At 40.3% G+C, this 21,843-nt stretch overlaps 1 protein-coding gene across 1 annotated transcript in view; it reads left to right on the top strand.

Annotated features, from left to right (window-relative positions):
* The window catches only part of NSMCE2 (non-SMC element 2, MMS21 homolog (S. cerevisiae)), a 69,246-nt gene extending 48,172 nt beyond the window's left edge, over positions 1 to 21,074 (top strand). The window contains exons 4-6 of the mRNA XM_010014126.1: positions 17,203 to 17,288; positions 17,603 to 17,709; positions 20,948 to 21,074. Of these exons, the coding sequence (XP_010012428.1) occupies positions 17,203 to 17,288; positions 17,603 to 17,709; positions 20,948 to 21,074 (320 nt within the window). The remainder of the gene's footprint in view (positions 1 to 17,202; positions 17,289 to 17,602; positions 17,710 to 20,947) is intronic.
* Positions 21,075 to 21,843: the final 769 nt, after the last annotated feature.

Genomic DNA, 21,843 nt, shown 5'->3' with positions numbered 1-21,843 from the left:
GTTCTGAAAGAAAGAGCTTTGAATTCCAGGAAAGCCTTAGAACTCAAAATCTCTGGTGGTAGGAGGCTTTTGCAGAATAAAGCACCAAACTCCTAAATATGCTAGATCTGAAGTGCTGTCATCAGCACGTGCTGCGTGATATCTTTAGTAGTCTCAAGGCCAGTGGTAGTTGTAGATCCCTTTGCAATTTAGCTGGCTTTCTGGCAGCACTATGTAACACTCTTCAGCACCTATCTTGGTGCTCTTTCTTCCAACACAGTGGCTGGACACCTTCGGTGGAATCACCTCTAAAATAATCACTTTTCATTTTACATAGCAGGTACCCAAGGAAGGCATTAATATAAAACATCGAGACTGACACAGACAGGTCATACTGTGGGTTGGTCAGTGTGTCCTTGTAAATAACACCTTCTGAAGTGGAGCTCACTTTGGCCACAGGATTTGAATGGTTATCTCAGTCTATTCTGATTACTAGACATCTTCAATTAGGCATTCAGACTGTTATAAAAAGAACCTCCCTGACCATCCTATATTAAAATTTCTTGATCAGCTCTCCCAGCCCACATGTGCATACTGAGGAAGGGACCCACGTTGCAATTTTATGTGCCCAAAAGAGATTCATGCCCTTAGAAAATTAGCAGTAAACTGTACTGCGTGGCAGACTGATGTGCCATTGCAATAAATAGTAATAACAGGCATGCTTGAAGCAAGGCTTTCATAAAACTGAGTGAAAAGTATGATTCATTTCACAGGAAGACCCACCCACCCATTCAGCCATTGACATGTCTGTCGTCTTCTTTTGCACCTTCTTTTTCTTAAGTTTCAAAGGGTAATAAAATGTCTGAAATAGAAGACCTGCCTGAACATATTCCTCTTCTGTATTTAAATCAATTTGTAAAATAATGTTTTGATTATAAGGTTTCCTAATTTCTCAAATGTTAATAACTCTCTGCATTTCCACCCATCTATGTGTAGATGGGTGGAAATCACAAGCATTGCTCAATGGATCAAATCTGATGTTGGCATCTGATAAGGAAGTTTTCATCATTTCAAATCATATTTGAGTATAAGTTGCTAATAATGGTTAAGTGCTCTACTTCAAACAAATTTACATACAGCATTAGAGCTGTGCATTATCTTAGGATAGTTAATTCCTTTTGGAAAGAAATGCGTGATGTGTTACTGCTAACTCAGCTTTCGGTTAGAAACTTACTTTTACAATATTGTAATACTCAACCCGCTTTAAATGCTCAAATATCCAATAACTAGATCTTTATGACATTGCATATTAGAAAAGATGCCTGTGGCTATCTATGCCGGACAAGTTTGCGGGATTAAAGCAAGAGTGCAGTGGGGTGGTGCTAATGCTACTGGTTTATACCAGCTTTAGTGATTTCTGTACCTTTTCCAGGGTTTTAGATCAGTGTGAGTAGGATTCTAATTACGTTCTTCCAAATAAATCTTCCCCTACATCTTCAATAGCGTATTTGTATTATTTGATATTGTAAGTTTATTTGATTTTTCATGCATGGCTATGCCTTGTCTAAGTGTTACTGAAATTCTAAATTTGATGTTATCAGTAAACTAGACAAAATCCTTCTCAGGATGTTAGCCATGACAGCAGCATGTGTAAAGAGGGATTTCCATCCCTCGGTGAGCTAAGGGACAAGATAACTCTTCAACACAATTAACAAGACTGCTGGTACTGCCCTTGTGGAGCTCATTTCATGGTCCAAATTGTAATATAAAGTCAAATTCCCTAGTTAAAAGCTAAAACCAAACAAGCCCCATTACTTTTCTAATTTTATTGGAAGAGGATAAAGTATTTCATAAGGTCCTTAAAAATTCAGCCTTGTCAAAACAGAAAAGAGGGAGAGTATAAGAATATATATTGTAAGGTCTATTGCTGGATTAGTATGCAGACAGCAGAATGCATAACTCATATGGCACCATATCATATTGTGTATGGTCAGTACCATATCTCACATGCAGTCGCAGTTTACCAAATCCAGCTGATCAACACACGCAATTACTCGGAGATGTATTCTTGTCTCCATAGTGAACTTTACTATTGTGGAGACCTGATTAATGTGCTTTGGAGACCTGTAGTGAGGGAGAGCTTAATTATTCAGATTCATCAGCTTGCAAAGGTTTTGGATGATCCCACATAAGCCTGCTCCATCAGCATTCCAGAACATGTGCAACCTGTGTGTCTGACAGTGGTCGTGGTTTGTTTTAGGCACACACTTTAAGGTTAACCCCAAGATTTTCAGTGATGTTTTTTATTAACTGAAGAGATCTCCTTTTCTAGACAACCGATTTTTAATGTTTATTTGAGAAGTTTCACTTTATATCGTGAACAAATCATTATTAATTATTCATATAGTGCCATAAAAACCCTGCCTCTTTCCTATATAAAGATGTGTTCCCTGCCCCAGAATACTTGCAATCCAAGATAAGTGAGACAAGACAATGAGAAAGCCATACAAGAAAAGGAGGGTGTGGAGTGAAACAAGAGTCAGATAAGATGGAAAAAAAGAACCTGACAGATAGGACTCTTGCAGGAGTTGGCTCTGGAATGTTTTACCTGTGAGGACCTTCAGACTGCTGCCGCACCCAGCTGCGTGCAGCGTGACTCGATGGAGTCACCCGCTTCCCCTCCACTTGGGCAGTGCTGCCGACCTTGCAGCTTCCCTTATTTTCCCCTAAATATCCCTTTGCTTTTTCTTGTGCCATTCCTTCCATGAGAAACACTCTCCAGAAGGAAGGGAGCCCTGCAAAATAAATTTGCCTTTCCTCAAACCCCCTGCCTTCAATGGCTTCCATTGTAGAAACTCTAGTAATCCCCGAACCAGTGCTGAACTAAAGCTGATAATATCTATATCTTTTTACTGATTAAAAGAAACTTAAAAGGCTCTATAAGTAGAAACTATGCCCAGCTAATCTGTAGAACAAACACATTGCATGTACACCTTCTCTCTCACCCCGCCATCTGCTTGCTTCACAAACCTGTTATGTTTTGTCTTCAGTGAAGTGTTTCTTGGCTTTTCTAGATAAAGTTCTTTTTAAACTTCCACAGCTTTGCAGCTGGACACGTAAACTTGTAGGGGTGAAATTTTTGAAGAAGAAAAGTGGAAGGTTTTGTCTGAGAAGTAAGATACTGTTCTGAGCCCAAGAGAAACAAACATACCCCAAAGTAGGCAGATTTGAAAGAAACAGGAAGATGTGAAATTACTGCTAAAGAGGTACAAGAAGCCTGAAAGTTGGGAAAAGAAAGGAAAGCCATTTTTCTACTTTGGACAGAAATTTGGGAATAATGAACCCAGCAGCTCCTCTTTTATGACATGTCCAGCCATCAGCATGAGCCCAGAATTTCCATTTCTATCCACCCAGTAGCTTTCTGTCTGAGGAAAATGGGGCAAAATTCTCATTGGCTTTATCAGTGAGATTCCCAGTGTAGCACAGAGTGAATTCAGAAGTCCCCTGTGATCACAGACAGCGTATGAGGGTCAGAGAGCTGAGGAAATGACCTGCTCTTCCTTTTTTTTCTCTTCCGACGTATCAACCTACATAGTCTATTACAAGAAAGTAGGCTAAAGCTTTTGATTGCAAAAACATGCATATAAATAGCTATAATTTTTGTCTTAGCCAAAATAATGCCACATCTAGGTTTCAGCAAAGTGCATTGGGCTAAAAGAAGGTTCTACAGACACCTATTCTAGCTTTGGCTTGTTTCCCACCTTTGTTATAACTTTCTGCTGAGATGGCTGCAGTAGTTCTGCAACAAAGAGTTGTCAGGGAAGATGCTTAAAGACGTATGGATGCCGCCAAAGCCAGGAGAAATAGGGAGAATCTAGATGTTCCAGAAGGAACTTTTGGACTGCTGAAAACAGCGCATCTTAGGTGTTCCACAGGAACAGCAAGAGAGGTACTGAAGCAACCACATATACATGCAAAGTAAATAGTTTGCTCTGCCACTGCATTAGCAAGGAAACCACTTCAAACGACTCTCTCTACCTAGGGAAAAATGTAGTAATAATAAGCAATAGCATAAATCTCCACTCCTTGCCCCAGAGGTTGTCTACTAATCCTCAGGAGCCTTTGCACTCTGCAGGCTTCCTTTTTCTATCCTCATTTGTCACTGGAAAAATATTTGTATGGGTCAGAGGCATAGTGCAAGTCAAAAAAAAATTACTGGGTAAAAATGAACAGTTCTCCTGTATATATGAGGAGCAAGCAACAGTTTATCTTTGGATAAAAAGAAAACAGAAGCTTGTCTTTAACAAGCTACAAATCCCAACTGCTTGTGAGTTGCCGGTAGCCCATTGTGCTGATGCTTCTGAAAGGAAGCTGAATGCACTTGCGAGGGTTTTCTTTTCTTTCATTTCAAAAGCATTCTCTGGTTTGAGATCTCCCCGTAGCTAATTAAAACAGAACGCAGAGCCACATTAGTTATGCACCGGAGTGGGAGTCAGAAGATGTAAGGTGAGTTCCCAGCCCTGCCACTGAACTTCCTGGGTGACCTTGGGTGAGCCTCTTGATGTAGATTTTCAAAAGACCTCTGGGCCAAATTTTCATACTGAAGTTTGATTTTCAAAGGAGCTCAATATCTAGTGATTTCCATGATGTTGATTGTGGCCAGAATTTCAAGCGAGCTCAGCAACAAATATGCTGAGCTCATTTGAAAATGGGGCTCTTAATCTTTTTCTGCCTCAGTTTCCCATCTCTGACAGTGCTGGTAAGATATTTTCCTTGTCTGTCCTGATTGTTTAGACTGTAGCTCTGCAATGCCAGAAATTGTCTTTTCATGAATGTGTATAGTGTCTTGTACAATCTTGTTTGATCTCTATTATGGTTCTTAGGCACTGCTGTAATGATTGTTACACCAGTGATCTGTTTTAGAAAAAGAGAAACTATAATGAGAAGAAAGTGTAATTATTGTGTTGTTTCTTGGATCTGGCTGAAGATTTATATTAATTTCTTTAGTTTGCTTGTGAGAATGTCATCTGGAGAACATTAAAAGCTGTATTTAAAACCAACATATATATGTTAGCTGACTTCTCTCGTCCGGTAGGGACAGTTAGTCTATCAGAGAAGCAGGTTAAGTCAGTTTGGCATGATTTGATCTGGCAAGAAAGATATTGACTGCTTCTTATTACCTTGATATCCTTCAGCTTCTTACAGTCAAATTGTTTAAGAACTGCTGAAGAATATTTTCAGGTGCTGAGGCGTGTGGAATTCCATACACCTTCCTGCTCCCCCTGGTAAATAACATGGTGCTGTTTTGTAGTTCCTACTGCACCAACTCTGTTTTGCACTTTTCCCACACTGCTTGCATGCTCTTGCAACATCTTGGAGCAACATAACATTCCCTGTTGGCAAAGGTATAGAGTGTTTCTTTGCTTCATAAATGCTGTTTGCTTCCCGGGACCCACTACAACCCATTCCTGAAATTCCAGATCAGCATTGTCAGTGATAATCGAGCTCCTGGTTTCAAGCTCGGTGCTGTACAAGCCAGAGGCCAAATGTAGTAACCCAGGAATGCATGATTGCAAACACTGTCACTTCCCAAGGAACTCTGCTTACTGCTAAATGACTGCCCTTTCCACATACCTGTGGGTGTCACTAACATGGTGACTCTTCCCTGTTGGGTTTGTCATATAAGGGTGGACAGCACCTCAAGCAGCTGAAAGTTTTGAAGCGATCATTTCCTATGTTTACAAAATAGGCATGTGACTCGTGCTGCTTCCCAGATTCCCCTGGACTCCCCGGCTTGAATTATTTATTACTCAACTATGTGCACTCTGAAGAGCCCCTTTGATACTTCATATGTTTTCCTCTATATGAAATGAGATGCTGTACCATGATCAGCTTTGCAATGAAAAAGCTAGCAGGACACCCCTATGAAGTGTATGGTCACAGCAGTTTTTCAGTTAAGGCTGAGTGTGTTTTGTCAAGAGGAGAGCTTAACTGTGTCATTTGGCTGTGACTAGCATTTTCTAGCATCGCGGGTTTTTAAGGATATAGTCCCTTTATGGTCTTTACTAAGAAAAGTGTTATCAGCTTCTTAATCCAACAAATAACTTCCTAAATTGAGTTACATGTTCTGGTATTGGCATATGTGCCATATCAAGGTACTAGTTGATCACAAAGAGCTGTAACAGCTAGTACTGGTACCTGTAAATAAAAGCTTGGAATGAGGGCAATATAGAAGGTTTGGACTAATTCCCCTGACATGGCCATGGACATCTTGCACTAGATCAGGTGGTTCAAAGTGCCTTTGAACACTTCCAGGGATGGGCCATCCACAGCTTCTCTGTTCCAGAGTCTCCCCCCCCCCCCATAGTAATGAATGTCTTCCTCATTCCTCATCATATCCCCCATGTAAATCTACTCTCCTTCAGTTTAGAACCATTTCCCCTTGTCCTGTCACTGCATGCTGGTAAAAAGTCTCTTTCCATCTTTCTAACCATCCCCCTTTATATACTGATTCGGTCCTTAAAGGTTTCCCATTCCTTCCAGTCACTGAACCCAATTCATACGTATTTTTACTAGCTGTAGCCAAATACGTAGCAAAGGAGGAATCTTAATTACCTGTACAAACCCAAGAGTCTCAGTTACACTGACCTAACCTAAATTCTGAATTCTGGGTTGCAGGGCTGTGCTTGATTTCTGATGTGAAAGAACATTGACAAAAACAGGCTGTGCCTTATCTCCATTGTTTTGAAATGGTGATTCCTTCATGTAGCTCTGTTGTATTTAGTGTTGGTTTCCTTCCTTAATTAGTGCAGTTTAATTATTTCACTTATATTAAGTTGTTTATTTCGAGATATAAAATCGTCATCTTTTTCATATAGGGAATTTATGTGTTGCTGCAAGAGCTAATGTGCTAGCCAAAGAGTGCAAAGGAAGTTAGTAGTTCTTAAGAGGACAACTATAATGTTACTCCATCCTGTGCAGAATGCCACATGATTTAGCTATGTGCTTGTTATCCTTATTGTGAAGCACAAGTGACACTGCAACTGCTGTCCTATCAGTTCAACAGTAGCTTCCCTTGCTCTGCTTGTCCTGCTTAGCCGTTCTTGTTTCTGTGTGCATCTGTGCTGAGATTATTTAAGTCCTTTCTCTTTCTGTCCCACTTTACTACCCTATTAAACCTGATCTGGAGAGTAAAGTGCAGACAGAGAGAGAGACCTTGAGGGTTTAAAAGACTTGTACTCGACCTTAGTTAAGCCCCTTAATCTTCCCAGCACATTTGCCATAAAGCACAGTCACTTCCAGATTGTCTATTATCTGCACTATGAAAAATGTCAAGGTGAAGTCTGAAATGCATATGTTGCTGTATAGATGACACCTATAGAATGGTAATGATTTTCTGATGCACGTAGCATTGCTGAAGATGCGCTTCTGGCGAATGAGACTCTGCAGAGAGAGATTTAAAATAAATATCGATCAGATTTAAAATTAACTGCTAATTACCATCAGAAGCTGCCAGGCTGCTGCAGTTATAATCCATGAGTATTTATAGCTCAGGGCTTTAGCGTTAGATTTTCTGCTATTCAAGAAGCCTAATCTTACCTCACAGGACAGGTTGAGAAAAAGAACTGTTCAGCTGTTCCTAACCAATGATAGCATTACGTTTAGCTGCACAAGACCCTGGTGACATTGTTTTGGAGGATGTATAAATTGGGATTAGCAATATTTTCTATTTCTTTTAGGGAGCATCTTATCAAGCATTATTATAGTGACGATCTCAGTGTGCACAGGATAGTTTATGTAGAATGACTTAGTACGCGCACATACAACCTCAGTGAAAACCTTGCAGGTTGTGATTGAGCAATGGCAGATCTTCAAGTGCCTCTTTAAAAAAAATAAACAAAACCTGAGTTTTATTTCTTAACTTGATTTTTACGTGATACTACATTTTTTCCTTTTCTCAGGTAGTCTTTCCAAGAAGCATTATTTTATAAATATGACTTACCAGAAAATGCTCATGTGTTCTTCAGTGCAAGTGATTCTTTTCTCAAAATAAACACCCAGACATTGTGCAATTACTAGCAGATACTGACTTCTGTAGTGTATTTTTTGCTTTTAGCATGGAACTGATGCATTCCCTAAGAATGTATTTGGAAACTGTTCATAGACTTATTTACTCAGGGGGAAGGCAGTGTAGTCTAATGGCAAAGACAGTGGTCTAGCACACAGGATGTGCTAGTGGCTCTGAGTGTATTCCTGTCCTGTGCCTCAGTTTTCCTCCTGTGAAATGGTCGTGATAGAAAAACTGACCTTTTTTATGGTGTGCTGTGTTCAAGAGAAGAAGGAATTGGGTGTTATTACTTCCAGAAGTGATTCATTGCTTTAGGAATATTCCTCTTCTGAGGAAGTTGTTGGGGCCATGGGCTGGTGACCAACGGCAGGAGCAGAGCAGGAGATGCAGCCCCGAGCAGGTACCCAGCCAGTGCCCGGAGCAGCTGCTGCAGCAGGGACAAGCTCCGGTCCCTGGTGCTGGAGTAACAACCATGACATGCAGACATCCAAGGCTTCTTGCCCATCCCAGAGGCCATTTCAGCAGATCACTTCAGGCAGTGGATAACTGCAGAATACAGAATAACTGGAGTGGTAAAGTTCCTGTGTAAAACGTAGGAGAAATAAATTTCTATAGAAAAAAAAAATCCCACCTTGGGAAATGAAGACAACTTCTCTGTCTTTATACATCTTAATAATACATCTCCAGTAAGTTGTGTGGATATATATATAGTGCTTTTGAAGCACACTGAATTGTAATCACTTGATGTTACATACTTCTAAATTAAGTAAATTCATTTTTGAAGTAGTTAAGCATTTCAGAAAGCGCTCTGAAGGATTGCAAATGTTGCTCTCATCATTAATATTAATTTTGAAATAAAATATCTTGCCTAAAAGTTTGTTTCAAGTGTTTCAACATTGGGCTTTAGGAGGTGGAGAAAAGAGTGTTTTGTTCCCACCATTTCAGTTTCCCAAGAGCGATATAGTACATCTGTCTTTTTGTGGTAGAGGGGCAGATCTGTCTCCCCAGCTTCCTCTGGGTGAAGGGTGCAGTGGAGCTGGTTTCCTGTACTGCAAACCTGCTGATTCCTGAAGGTGGCAGATTGCTCTTTCCTGTGTTCTCCCTGCATTTTCAGACAGCTCTGGGTTGGTGCCATCCTCACCAATCACAAAATCAATAGGTTAATAATGTTCAGGGCTTAGAGCTTCATGCTCTCTCACCGTACACCTCATATATATTCCTACCTATGCCCCAACACATGACAAACTACATGTGTCTGTATTCACCACTCTCCTGACGCCAGGGCTGGGAGCATTATTTTGGTGACTTTTTAAAGGTGTTTTTCAACAGAGCTGTTTAGGGTAGAAACACAGCGAAGTCTTTGTCAAAAAGTCTTGTGACAAGAACACGAAGAGACAGATAGAAATTATAATCAGAATGATAGTCTTCTAGGATCATTTGGGCTAGCTGGGGGCTTTTCTGCTCACTGGTTCCATAGCAGCCTGTTGGACGGACTGGTGCAAATCTGCGCTACCTCGTCCACTTGCCTCATCACTGCTCTTTTTGTTTCCTGTCCCTTTATTACCCTGGAACAGTTCTGTCCAGGAATGTTTTCTAGCAGAAGCTTTTTCCACCTGAAAATCTGTCACCATTTCAGCTTTCAGAAGTACATGACTACAAGAATGCACAAATGTGAAACTGAAACAGGCAAAGCAACCTCCAGCTATATAGGTTGCAAGATACATGATGTTACTTTTTCTTCAGAGATGTCACAGAGATGGGTTCTGCTTGTGAGTTAATACACCGAGAATACTTGGCATGGATTGTTCTGAGAAAATCTGAGTTACATTTGCAGAACAGACCATCCAGGGACTGCTTAAGGACTCATCCATATGGTTTGGATATGGCTCCAAACTGCTGTCAATACTGACAGCTTTCCTCTCACTACTCCTGTCCAGCATCAACAGTGCCTTTCTCAAGTCCACTGTGGAAGTGGATTAGGCTACACAGCCAAAAGGCACTCCTAGTGCAGAATAAGAGCGTCCACATGGCGAGTAGATGCCAAGGAGCTAATGCATTCTACATTCACACCCTCACTTATTTTGCAACAGCTTCCTTGTGTAGGCAAGCCCTACATGTTCATGTCATTTGATGGTTAGCATTGCATCAGTGACATTCCAGATTCTGACCACAATGTTAGTAATGGAAAGTGGTTCATCTTCTAATGAAATGGGAGGCTTCTTTTTTCTTTCTTCTGGTTGCATCTTTTGCAACTTTTTCTTTCATGTGTCTGGAGTGAATTTCTTCATTTTTAAATGTGTTTGATATTCTTCTAATCTCTGACATATAAAATGATGCTCTCTAAGATTGGACATTGCCTTTATACACTATACTGTATGAGGCAGTGATTGTTCAGTCTTTTTATTTCTGAAGAGCAGGAGAAAACCTGAGTAAGAAAAATGTCTTTTACATGTATTTGCTATATAATGGCTTGTGTCTGATTTTTTTCCTCGTAAGATACTATGGTTTTTGTCTTGTTTTGCTCTTACTGTGGCATCCCTAGCACTTTTGCACTCTTGTCACATGCCTGGCATGCTTTCATACAGACCCGGATACAGACTTAAGAGTTTCCTGGTCACTTAAGCAGTATGTTTATCAGTTGGGTTTATTTTCATCAAGCCTTTGGTGTTTAATGTGCTTATTAAGTTTACACACCATTGTGGGTGATGATAATCTAGAGATGGACAAATACGTCCTTCTTAGGTTTTCCAGAAAGAGTGGCTTCTCTGAGTTCACTGAGGAACCTTCATGACATCTTTTTAGGTAATCTTCATCTGCCCCAGGAGCTGCTTCAGATTGAATCCAGACTGCAGTGATGAGGGAACTGCTGCTTGAAATGTCATCCACGGGCTTTGAAGTGTGGATTTCTCATGTTTGTTTGCAATAACAGGGAGGAAGAAAGTTTCTTTTGTGTGTTTCCTACCAAACTGTTTGAGTTGTGTGGTTTATAATCAAAGAAAGATATCCTTTCTGTTCACATTTCTAGGGACACAGCTCCCACTGCACAACAGTCTGAACTTCCCACAATCTAAAGGTAGAGACGATGACTTACTTTAAATAGGATATGAGTTGAAGGTTTCACAGGGCACCTCTGGAGTTGGGGTTTGTTTTTTTCTAGGTGGGATTTGTAGTCACATTTTATTTATTAATACATTAAACAGCAAATTGTATCTAGCTCCAAGTGTCTTTCTTTCTCCTTCACTAACATTTCTGTAATGAGTGTCCCATAACATTTCCATCATATCATAGCCTCTCCTCATTTTAAGGTCATTCTGGAAAACTGGCAGCAACCAGCTTTACCCTGTAGTGAAAGGGTAAAACGGGAACAGTATTTCCATTTGGAATAGTGTATTTTAAAAGGTCTGTGGCTTAGTTGGACAGAATACTGTAAGACAAGCAAGTGCTGTGAATTTGATGGCATTAAAGGAGGTTTTAGAGGATTGTTGCTTAGTGCAACTGTTCTTTCCTTCCCCACTCTTACTATGTAAAGGAACTAATAATTGCCAATTCGTTCATCTGTCTTTCACACTCCAGGAAAGTGTGAAAAGAATAGCTTATATTTACAGGATTGTCATTTTATTTTTGATTGACCAAATGGTTGTCTATGTACTTCTTAAACACGTGTGTGTAAAACAGGGCACATACAAGGGACCTGTCAGTAAATTACTAGCAAATTGCATGGCCTGAGCAAGAGCAAGTAAATTTGCAATTGCAGTCTGGAGCAACATGTTAGAGGCCACCTTCCTTAGATCAACTTGTGTATTGCAACACCAGCAAGTAATCAAATTGTAATGTACTTTAATGCAAAGCCTAGTTTGGCTTGGTTAGCAAATTAAACTATCACATGCCTCTGGCAAAAGCAGAAAGCCTTTGAACTGTTTGACTGCAGCTGTAGCTTGCACACCTTATTTTCCCTCTTAAAAATCAAATTAAACTGTAACCTGCAGCCTCTGCGGTAAGTTTCAAGGAAAATTAAACTGTTGCTAACCTTTCTAGCAAAGATAACTGTCTCTAATCAAGCTGAAAAGTCCAAGCCCAAATTCCCCTCTCCAAGTTTAGACAAATTCATTGGAGGAAAACTTGAGGGCTTATTAAGTACAAAGATATTACCTCTGACTCAGGAAGTCCTTGGCCACAAATTGCTAGAGACTGGGAAAGTCTGCCAGGAAGGTATTACTCTGTGCTTCCCCTCTTCTTTCACTCCTCCTATAGCATTTACCGTGGAACCATCCTGGGGGCAGGACACTGGCTGGTTGTTCTAGTCTGCTTTTCTGGATCTGGACTCGAACCCAAATTCAGGGCTTGCTGACACACTCTTAAGCATCGCCCATGGTGGTCTCAGCAATGTGTTTTGTGGAAAGCAGCATTTGGGCTCATTCCCTCCTTTAGACTTGTCCTGGGACTTTCCTCACCCCATGCTAGCAGTGCCTCAGACTCCTCACTTTTACCATACAGCTCTTGGATGTGATGATGTCCTTCGCCTCCCCCACCTTTCATTATTTTCTGTGTCCTGCTGGCAGCCACACTTGGCATTTGACTTGCCCTCATAACATTCATGTTTTTCTTGGAGCTCCCAGAGATAGGTTTTTTCCCAGCCTGGATGAGTTTCTGTTATTTCTATAGAGTCAGCACTACAATAGACCCTCTTGGGAGCCAAGACCTTGTCTGTCTAGTGGCTCAGGCTTACAAAGACTAAATCCTCCATGCTTAATATTACCCTTTGATTTCCGGGATTAGTGTCTGAGTGATGGCAGGTAAGAAGGCAGAACAGCGCAACACAAAAGAAGTCAATTAAGTTTACATTGCAACATGTACTCACTTGGGGCCAGGTTAGAGAAACAGGGATTGGGTAGAGGACATTGTTGGCACTGGACACAGTGAGCAGACAGCAGTCTGTCTGTCATATAAGTGACAATGAAAATGGAAAGGATCTTTCCTGTAATGCTTTATTAATATGTAAACTGTCCCTGGTTAACTTAAGTCACAATATAGCAGTTAATGTCTCCACACTGTGGTTTTCTTATTTTTAAAAGTTGGCTTAAAAGTTCTCAGTCTTTCTCAGCAGAGTAGGTAAAAACTGAGCTAAGGCATATTAGTCACATTTTTATCAAGAGATGAAAGTGATAGAGATATAAAGTACTACCAGCTTTTAATTAAAATTGTATGAGTAAAAAAACAGTTGGCAGTTGCAAAATTCATTATAATGTGTTACCAAAAATAGATACCTTTATGAGAATGCAGTTTTATTACAACAGTGGGTACTAATCAGCTGTAAACATCACTGCTGAGATAGCCAGATAGAAAATGTGTTACTAATACTCATAACAGGTTTCAATTGGCTGGAATGGAAAACTAGAAACTGTTAAGGCTCTTAAAATGTAATCTCTGAGACTACCAAAATAGACACATGTACTTCTGTTACTTAAGGCAACATCTGAATTTCAGGAACAATAACTTAGTGTTTTCTGCATCTGGTTTTAATTTGCAAGGAAAACTCAATTTTACAAAAATGTAACCTGACTTAGCTTAAATATGTGTGACCTGGTGGTTTTATTTCTTCTTTCTATAGAATAGTCAGACTTGCAATTTAGATCCTCGAAACTTTTATATATTTAATGTGGTAAAAAAATCCCTTTGACCTTAATAAAAGGAACTTCCAGTATGAGTTTACAGGCTTAGATCTACAGTTTAGAGCATGTTACTGACCAGTTCAGGAGGCATGTGTGTCTTGCATAATGTCTGCAAAATATACTGTAATAGAAAAAACTTATTTTCCTCTCTCCTCCTGTAGTCTAGATCATCAAGCAATAACAACAAATCTGTGGGTGGTTTATCTGATTTATGCTAATTTGCTATTGACACGTTTGAGGTATCACTTGCATCATCCCAGTCTTACATATTTATTATTTAAAATATTAGCTGTTTATGAAAAGGAAATATTTTAAATAATTATTCATTTTTGCTGTGATAACCTCTTGAAATCAGGGCCCTGCTCGGGTAGACTGTATACAAAATCATTGCAAATGAAGTGCAACCTGAAGCGTTTAAGATAAGCTTGCAGCATGAGGATGATTTGAATCCAGGAAGATTAATATATCCCACCTACAAGGATCTCAACTCATGGAATTTCAACCATTAAATATGAGGCATCTAAGTCACCTCCAAAGCCAGTACAAGAAAGAGGTAAACCCAGCCTGTGATTTAGCTCACATAATTTAGAGCCCTTCAGGGGAGACTCAAGCACCAGTACCTGAGCTTGAGCTCATATTTTCAAAGTTGGATGCTTCAACATAGTCTCCTAAATTCTTGTGTTAATACCTAAGTAAGCACACACAGAAGTGATGAGCGAAGTGGTGACTCCTTCACAAAGTCAGAAGGTGCTGTGCGAGGTGAGCACTCCTTCAATACTTCCGATATTTTCTAAGCAAAAGGCATTCTTTTTGAAAGCACATTTAAGTGTAATGGATGTGAAATAACCAGAGCTTTTAGGGCAGAATCGCATGCCAAGAATCATAGAATCACAGAACAGTTTGGGTTGGAAGGACGCTTGAAGATCATCCAGTTCCAACCCCCTGCCATGAGCAAGGACATCTTCCCGTAGGCAGCGTTGCTCAAAGGCCCATCCAGCCTGGCTTTGAACACATTTCCAGAAGAGGCTGCTTAGATGCCTGTGCTTTAGAAGTCACAGGCAGAAGAACCACATTCTAAAACTTAACCCACCTTCCTTGGCATCCTTGTATTGATAGAAAAATAAAATCATCCTTTGTAAACAGTCACCTGTCCTAGATCTGCCTTGTACTGCTGCCTTCTAACTTCGTCAACTGATCTGATACCCTGGTACACTGGAACTACACACCAAGTTCATGAGTTGAAGGTAGAACATCAAAAAATGTTTTCGGCAGGAAAGATGAGAGCTGCTATATTTGTCCAAATTGGCAGATACGTTAATTTAAGGGTTCTGAATCTCTTGTTCTTTGTTGGAAGAAGAATCAGTGTGGTATTTAAATAAAGCAGCCCATGCCAGATTTGCAATCTTGTTTAGCCTTGCTGTCTCGGTGGGATTTCGCCCATTGTATTTCAAAAGCTTCATTAAAAAAAATCCCCCAGCACTTCCCCCCTACTCTCCACTTGTATTTTCTTCAACATACTGTGTGTTCGTGGTAGAATAAACCTTATATATGAGTAATGTAAGAATAATACATGACAGGTTTTCTTTTCTGAAAACTGGTAACTCATTCAAGTTTCTCTCTGATGTTTATACCATTGCAGTTTCGGTATTTACAGTTAAATTGTGCCCACTTTTTCCTTCTGATTTGCAAGTGTTTACTTTTATTAGGGGGTCAGTACCTGATAAAGGTATGTTAATATTTAATGGAGACTGAAGCCTTAAAGTTATTATTGACATTGGACATTTAATCTCCTTTTCCCCCTTCATCCACACCCTCATTGATGCTTGCCTAAGTATTGCAGGACTACCTGGGGGTCAGAAACATTCCTGAATGCTTGGAAAACTCTTGGTATATTGGAATGGAGAGAAGGACAAGCTCTGTTAAGAAGGAAGGAGAAATATACAGATAAAACCGGCACCCCAAGAGATGCTGTGGTGGAGCAATAGCTGCAATACTGATGCCGAGAGCACCTCAACCAGAGCTGTGCTGGCTTACATGGCAGTGTGCTCAGTCTAGACTGGGTGTGAGAGGTTGTCATTGCTCCAAGAGTGATGTCTGCTGTTATCATCCGGAAGGTGATTGTATTATAGAGGTATGCAGGACTGACCCTAAGTTAGGAAACACTGGTCCTTAACAGATGTGGAAGACCGAATACCAGGGATGCAAAGGTGCAAAGATCGGCTGATAGGGTGCAATAGCAGCAAAGGGAACCACGGCTGAGACTTTGCATGTGGCCAGTCATGAAGTAGCTCTAAACTCTGTGTCCACTTGTGTTTCTCACTGCCTCCTTGGTGACACAGGCCACTGAAAAGTTCATCTTCTCTGAACCCTGTGTTGCTACATTGCAGACTAGCTTGTGCAACTAGAGAGAAAAATGTTCTCTTCAGCTTGGGACACCTTGAGGACTGCACCCCAGGGCACTGCTGCAAAAACATTGCAGAACTACCCCAAAGGAATGGAAAGTTATGGCAGGTGTTAAGTTTGCTATTATTACCAGATAAGATTTGAAGATAAACAAATGCATTCAAATAAAAGCCTAGATTCACAATAACAGGGCAAAGTTAGGAAAAGATGAATCAACATGTATACGTTCATTAAGGTTAGACTTCTCCTTAGCTGCTCCTGTGTCTCAGCTTTTGACTCTGGCTAGTTTCTGCATGGAGCCCTGGGGGTGCAGAGCTGCTTACATCTTGTCTTCTTCTTCTGGTAAAGGTGGGGAGCTGCATCTTCTGTAGCTCAAGGTGGATTTCTTCTTGTCTGCCCCTCATTCTCTGGCATTGGACCATCAGGTTTTCTGGGAGATTTCAGTATTTCGTAACAGTTCTATTGTCCCTCTCAAGTAACGCTTTCTTTGCTTTTGTTTTCACTAATTATAGTCTTGTTAAAATACAGCAGCATCACTTTACAAATGATGCATTATGATAAATAGTACAAATTCCTTTTAAAGTATGTACTCTGTATAGAGGCTGTATATCAAGCCCATTTACGACATTCAGACACAAACTGATGTTGAGGGTAGGACTGGCAAATGTGCAAAAGCTCCACCTCCTCCCGCTGTCAGATTTTGGGGACTCATCTGCATGTTACTGGTTTTTGGTGAACTTCAACAGAGAATACTGAGGGTTTTGATATATTCAGGCCAGCTTGCTTTCTTTCCCAGGACTTCTTTCTAGCATTGCCTATAAATAGCAACACACAGACACACACACAAAAAGGTGGTTACCATTTAAAACTCCACAGTTTCTAACAGAGACTGTAGCACAGTACTTTCTGCAGTATCTTGTTCAGGGAGTAGTGCAGAAATATGTTGTGGCATTTTAGATATATCACTGTGAGATAATGCTTGGCAAATGCTGGATTTTGTTTGCTTGTTTTAAGTCTCGGCTATCTGTATTAAATATTAAGTGAAAATTGTCTTGTTTCCCATTATAGTTTGCCATAAATCAGGTAATGGTGAAGAGGCCATTGAACAAATCGATGAAGATATAGCTGTGACTCAGAGTCAGATGAACTTTATTTGTCCCATTACACAGGTATGCTATCACTGTATAATCAATGGGAAATAGTTATTTCATATTCTTCATTGATGGTTTATTACAAATCTGCAACACTTGTTAAAAATCAGGCAGTATAAATTACAAGCACCATAAGAGAAGAGCAACATTGCCTGGGAAAAAGCCCTGTGTAAGTAGGAATGCAGTCAACCATGCGGGACCTGACCCTGTAATTTGAGTGGAACGCTGTGTATGAATGGCAAACACGCTTCCTGCTGGTTTACATAAAATCTCATAGGAAGCATTTTCATGGGCATTATCAGTTCCTTTAAATCAACGTTTATCGATTACAGATGGAAATGAAGAGGCCGGTTCGAAACAAGATCTGTGGACACACTTATGAAGAAGATGCCATTCTAAAGTTTATCCAGACTCGAAAGCAGCAAAAGAAGAAAGTCCGGTAAGCGAACAGGAATGTGTGGAAATTTGCTTTGCTGTGTAAGTGGAATTTTACTCCACTTGTTCTAGGAAATGTATTTGGATTGGCAAGGCTGCAGGAAGTAATACCTCAGCGTCTGCCCAAGTCACAGTCTTCTCATTAGCACTGTACACGTGAAGAAGCTTTTCTTCTTAATGAAAACAATGTGTAAGGAAATATTCAGGAAGTGTGTGAGGAAGTTACAGCCACTCGTAGTACCTGCACAACAAAAGTAAAGAGATTCTGCAGAGCCATGAACAACAAAGAGAAACTTCAGCTTCCTGAAATGTAGTTGCTCATTTTGTTTCCACTGCTTATTTAGCAAGCCCTGAAGTTAATGAAAAATAAGTCTCCTCTGTGCACCTCCTCTTGTAGTTATATTCCAGTAAAGCTGAGGAATATTAAAACAATCAAATGAGTGTTAAAGTAAGAAATATCAAAATACAACTTTTTATTGATGACCAGACAGAGCTTTAAGACTGATCAGATAGGATTTTGCAGTTTCTGCTGTGATGCAATTAAGTATTTCTTACTTTATATCATCAAAGCAGGCTGCCACTTCCCACTCAGGACATATTTTTGTTGAGTGAAAAGATGTAACAGTTGAATTTTTTAAATTCTCCCGAGTAAGTTTCAGATTTAGGATAGATTTTATTAAAAAAAAAATAGAAATTAAAAGGGACTTAAACACTTTTTAGAGCAAGTTTAGAGGACCCAGCATTTCATCAGTAATTTTGCATTTGTTTTTGCACCGCATGTGCGAGAGCCTCACGCTTTGGGGTTGATGACCTCATGGAAACTTACCACTTCTGGCCTTTTTAATGAACATGCAGTTTACACATGCTCAGGAAGGTCTGTCAGAAACTAGCAACCTGATTTCCCCAAAGATAATGCCACAGGCGGCTTACTTCCTCCATCTGTTGCTCTTGTGTACCTGTCAGACTCCACATACTCTGCCATGGGGGATACAAAGGTGGAGCAGAACTTTTTATTCCATGCTTCTGCCTGGCTACAGGAAAGCACAGTTATGAAATCAAGCATCAGCTGGGATGTTTCACCACTATCTTAGTGTCAAGACAGCTTGAAGAACAAGATGGAAGTACATTGTCTGTGTTATGAGGTCTAGGGAGAAAAAGTGAAGTGGGTGCAACATCCTCGGAATGACAAAACCAGAAACATGGATGGACAGAAACTTGGCTGGAAAAATGAATGGGAGTTGGGAAATAGCTCATAAGCTGGAGAGAAGAAAGTGAGTGTTCTGACGGAGAGGGACAGGCTAGGAAATATGTTCTCAACAGCCCAAAGATATGACAAAAATAGCTGTGCAATACAGAACAGAGTTTAGGATGTTCATATCTAACTATTTCCCTGTGTTGTTAAATCCATCAAGAAAATGTCATGGTAGTGGAGATTGTTGTAGTGGATCGAAAGTTTCAGCACTGCTTAAAAACTATAGGCCACGTGGTTGAATTTTATCTTACCTTTTAAGACTTAGAGAAACTCTAGAGTAAAAGAAAAAACATGTAAGCTGAACAACACCTGGCTTTAAAAGCTACCTTATACCCAAACTGAAGTTGTTTATGCATTCTGAATACTAGAAGTTCTTAATTTCAAGCTTTTGCCTTGTAACCTCACCATTATTACACCAGTTATTCCAGTGTGCTAGCAAAGCACGCATAGAGCAATAACTCAGCTTCTCTGTTACTAAATTAAGAAAGATTACTTGGTTTTTTCTGCCCAGTCTCACTGACCTGCTGTAATTTTAGCCTTTCTCATGAAAATGCAGTCAGTTTTGATAAACCATAGTCTACTGTGGTAGGAAGACAGGCCAGCTGATGCAACAAGTTCCCCATTTGAGTACCCCATTCTGGGGTGTTGCCACTTGACGACGTTCTCAGCAGCAATATCCAAGTGGAATCAGGTGCCCTGGTAGAGCAGAGACATGGTTGGGGGGATCCTCTCCATCCTGACTCTGAAATCAAGGCTGCTGCTCACTCTGCAGCTACAGGAGTGGCTGTTTCCTCACACGTACTTTCCTGTTTGAAGCCATGGGATCCCTTCGGTGCACTTGGCAGTGCAGCAGCTCAGTGTCAGCTCTGACGTATACGCAGGCACCGGTTTTGTGCTGATAGACTGGACATAGATTCCTTCAGGCAACTCTTACGTGTCTCCATTTGCTCACTGTTTTCCACTGCCTGGAAGGACATACTAATGCTTTATGCTTACAGGAAATGTGGGAAGCTTTCTGAGCACTTGTTATTCATTAATCTGGCAAGCTATTGCTCTTATAAGGTGATAAATGGGAAAACCGAGGCACAGAGCAATTAAGTGACTTATCCATGACAAACACACTAAGTTGTGGACAAATCTGGAGTAAAAGCTATGAGTAGTGAGTGTAAATAAGTTCAGCACCTTAGAAAAATGTTACTCCCAATAGAGGAAAATTCAGAAAAAGTGTTCTTTCTGACTACAGGTACCATCTGTGCATGTTTGGGCCACTGCCAAAGGAAAATGACCTTTGGTCCCTGAATATCTCTCACTCTGCTGTCTTTATCTGGCTGTTTCAAATAGTTGTAAGACATTTTGTATTTGATTATCATTTAAAGGCTGTTAATTTGACCCCAGCTCTCCTTTCTGTGCTTTCTCAGTTCAGAGAAAGCCAGGGAAATTTTTACACCGACTAGATGAGTGCACTGATTTCACCAGTCTGCCTTTGCAAGTCTCATTCTATCTGTTTTCCTAGAAATTAATTTCCATGGCAGGGGGGTTGGAACTAGACGATCTTAAGGTCCTTTCCAACGCAAACCATTCTATGATTCTATATATATGTCAGTGGAGGTTATACTTTTCCGCCGCAGATTATTAAGATATGAGGTAGTTACCTGGCAAAGAGAGAAAGCAACACAGAAAGATGTCCGTGCAATACTAGTGCCATTACTGATGCAGGCAGCTTGTGTACATAAAGCAAGAGAATGATCCACAGGTGAGAGGCTCTGTCTCTCGCTGTGTTCTTTCCTTCCTTCAGCTGTTGATTCCCACCACTTTAGATAAATGGATTTATTTTTCCCTGCAGAGAAGCTGGCAAAGAGGAAACGAGGTAATGAGGAACTCGGAGAAAAACCCAGATAAACACAATAAACCAGCAGATGTTATGTAAACCCCTATATCTGACGAATACAATTCTTCTGGTTTAATGAAGTCTCTCTTTTCTCGTTAACAGATGTCCTAAAATTGGCTGTAGCCATTCTGATGTAAAAGGATCAGATCTTATGCCGGATGAAGCACTTAAAAGAGCGATCGACAGTCAGAATAAACAAAGCTGGTCAACACTGGATAAGACACTTTGATATGTTGCTGCCACAAAGAAAATTTCTTATTAGAGGTCTTGTGAGATAAGCTGCTGATTGTAAGTAGGTTGTGTAACTGGCTGTTATTGAAAGTGTTTCATTTATAGGCAAAGTTGAAGGTCTCAGCTGTAACTGAGAGCATTTTTTAAACTGCCGAATGTGAGAAATTCCAGTTCAACTTGTTTGGTGTATTTTTAACCTTCCTGAAATTCTAAAAGCTTGCATTCAATAAATAAATCATGTTTTGCAGCATGTAACCTTCCTTGTCAGTGTGCTAATTTTTCCAGCATATTAGAGATGCAGACTCTGCAGGCATGTAATAGCGAGTGCTTTGCTCAGTATTGCAGATCATTCTGTTACTGCCTCTGTAACTGCTGGGAATACTCAGGGCATTCTGACCAAGGATTTACCCTGCTTGGGAGCACATCTGTGTTTTAATACGAACCTTAAGGAACCTAAACAGAGGTTAATTTGCAGGGAGTGCTGCACATCTTTACCTTCCATGTGGACACACAAAATTACCACTCAGCTTTGAGGATCTTGGCCTGGTTCTTACAGTTATTGAACAGTCTGCCCTAACTTAGGCTTTTCTTTTGAGATTCAGAAGCTGTTTGCATTTGGAAGTCCCAGAGGGCTTTACCTTAATACTGTAGGTTAGGAGACTACAATCATTTACAAACGTATTCTAACAACTAATTTGTAGATAATACAAATATATTGTAACCATATGCCTTCAACTGAAAAGCAGTTAATATCATTTTGTGTAAGC

The sequence above is a fragment of the Nestor notabilis genome, unplaced genomic scaffold (assembly GCF_000696875.1).
Source record: "Nestor notabilis isolate BGI_N333 unplaced genomic scaffold, ASM69687v1 scaffold635, whole genome shotgun sequence".
Classification (NCBI taxonomy): domain Eukaryota; kingdom Metazoa; phylum Chordata; class Aves; order Psittaciformes; family Psittacidae; genus Nestor; species Nestor notabilis.
This window is presented reverse-complemented; position numbering and strand designations above follow the sequence as displayed.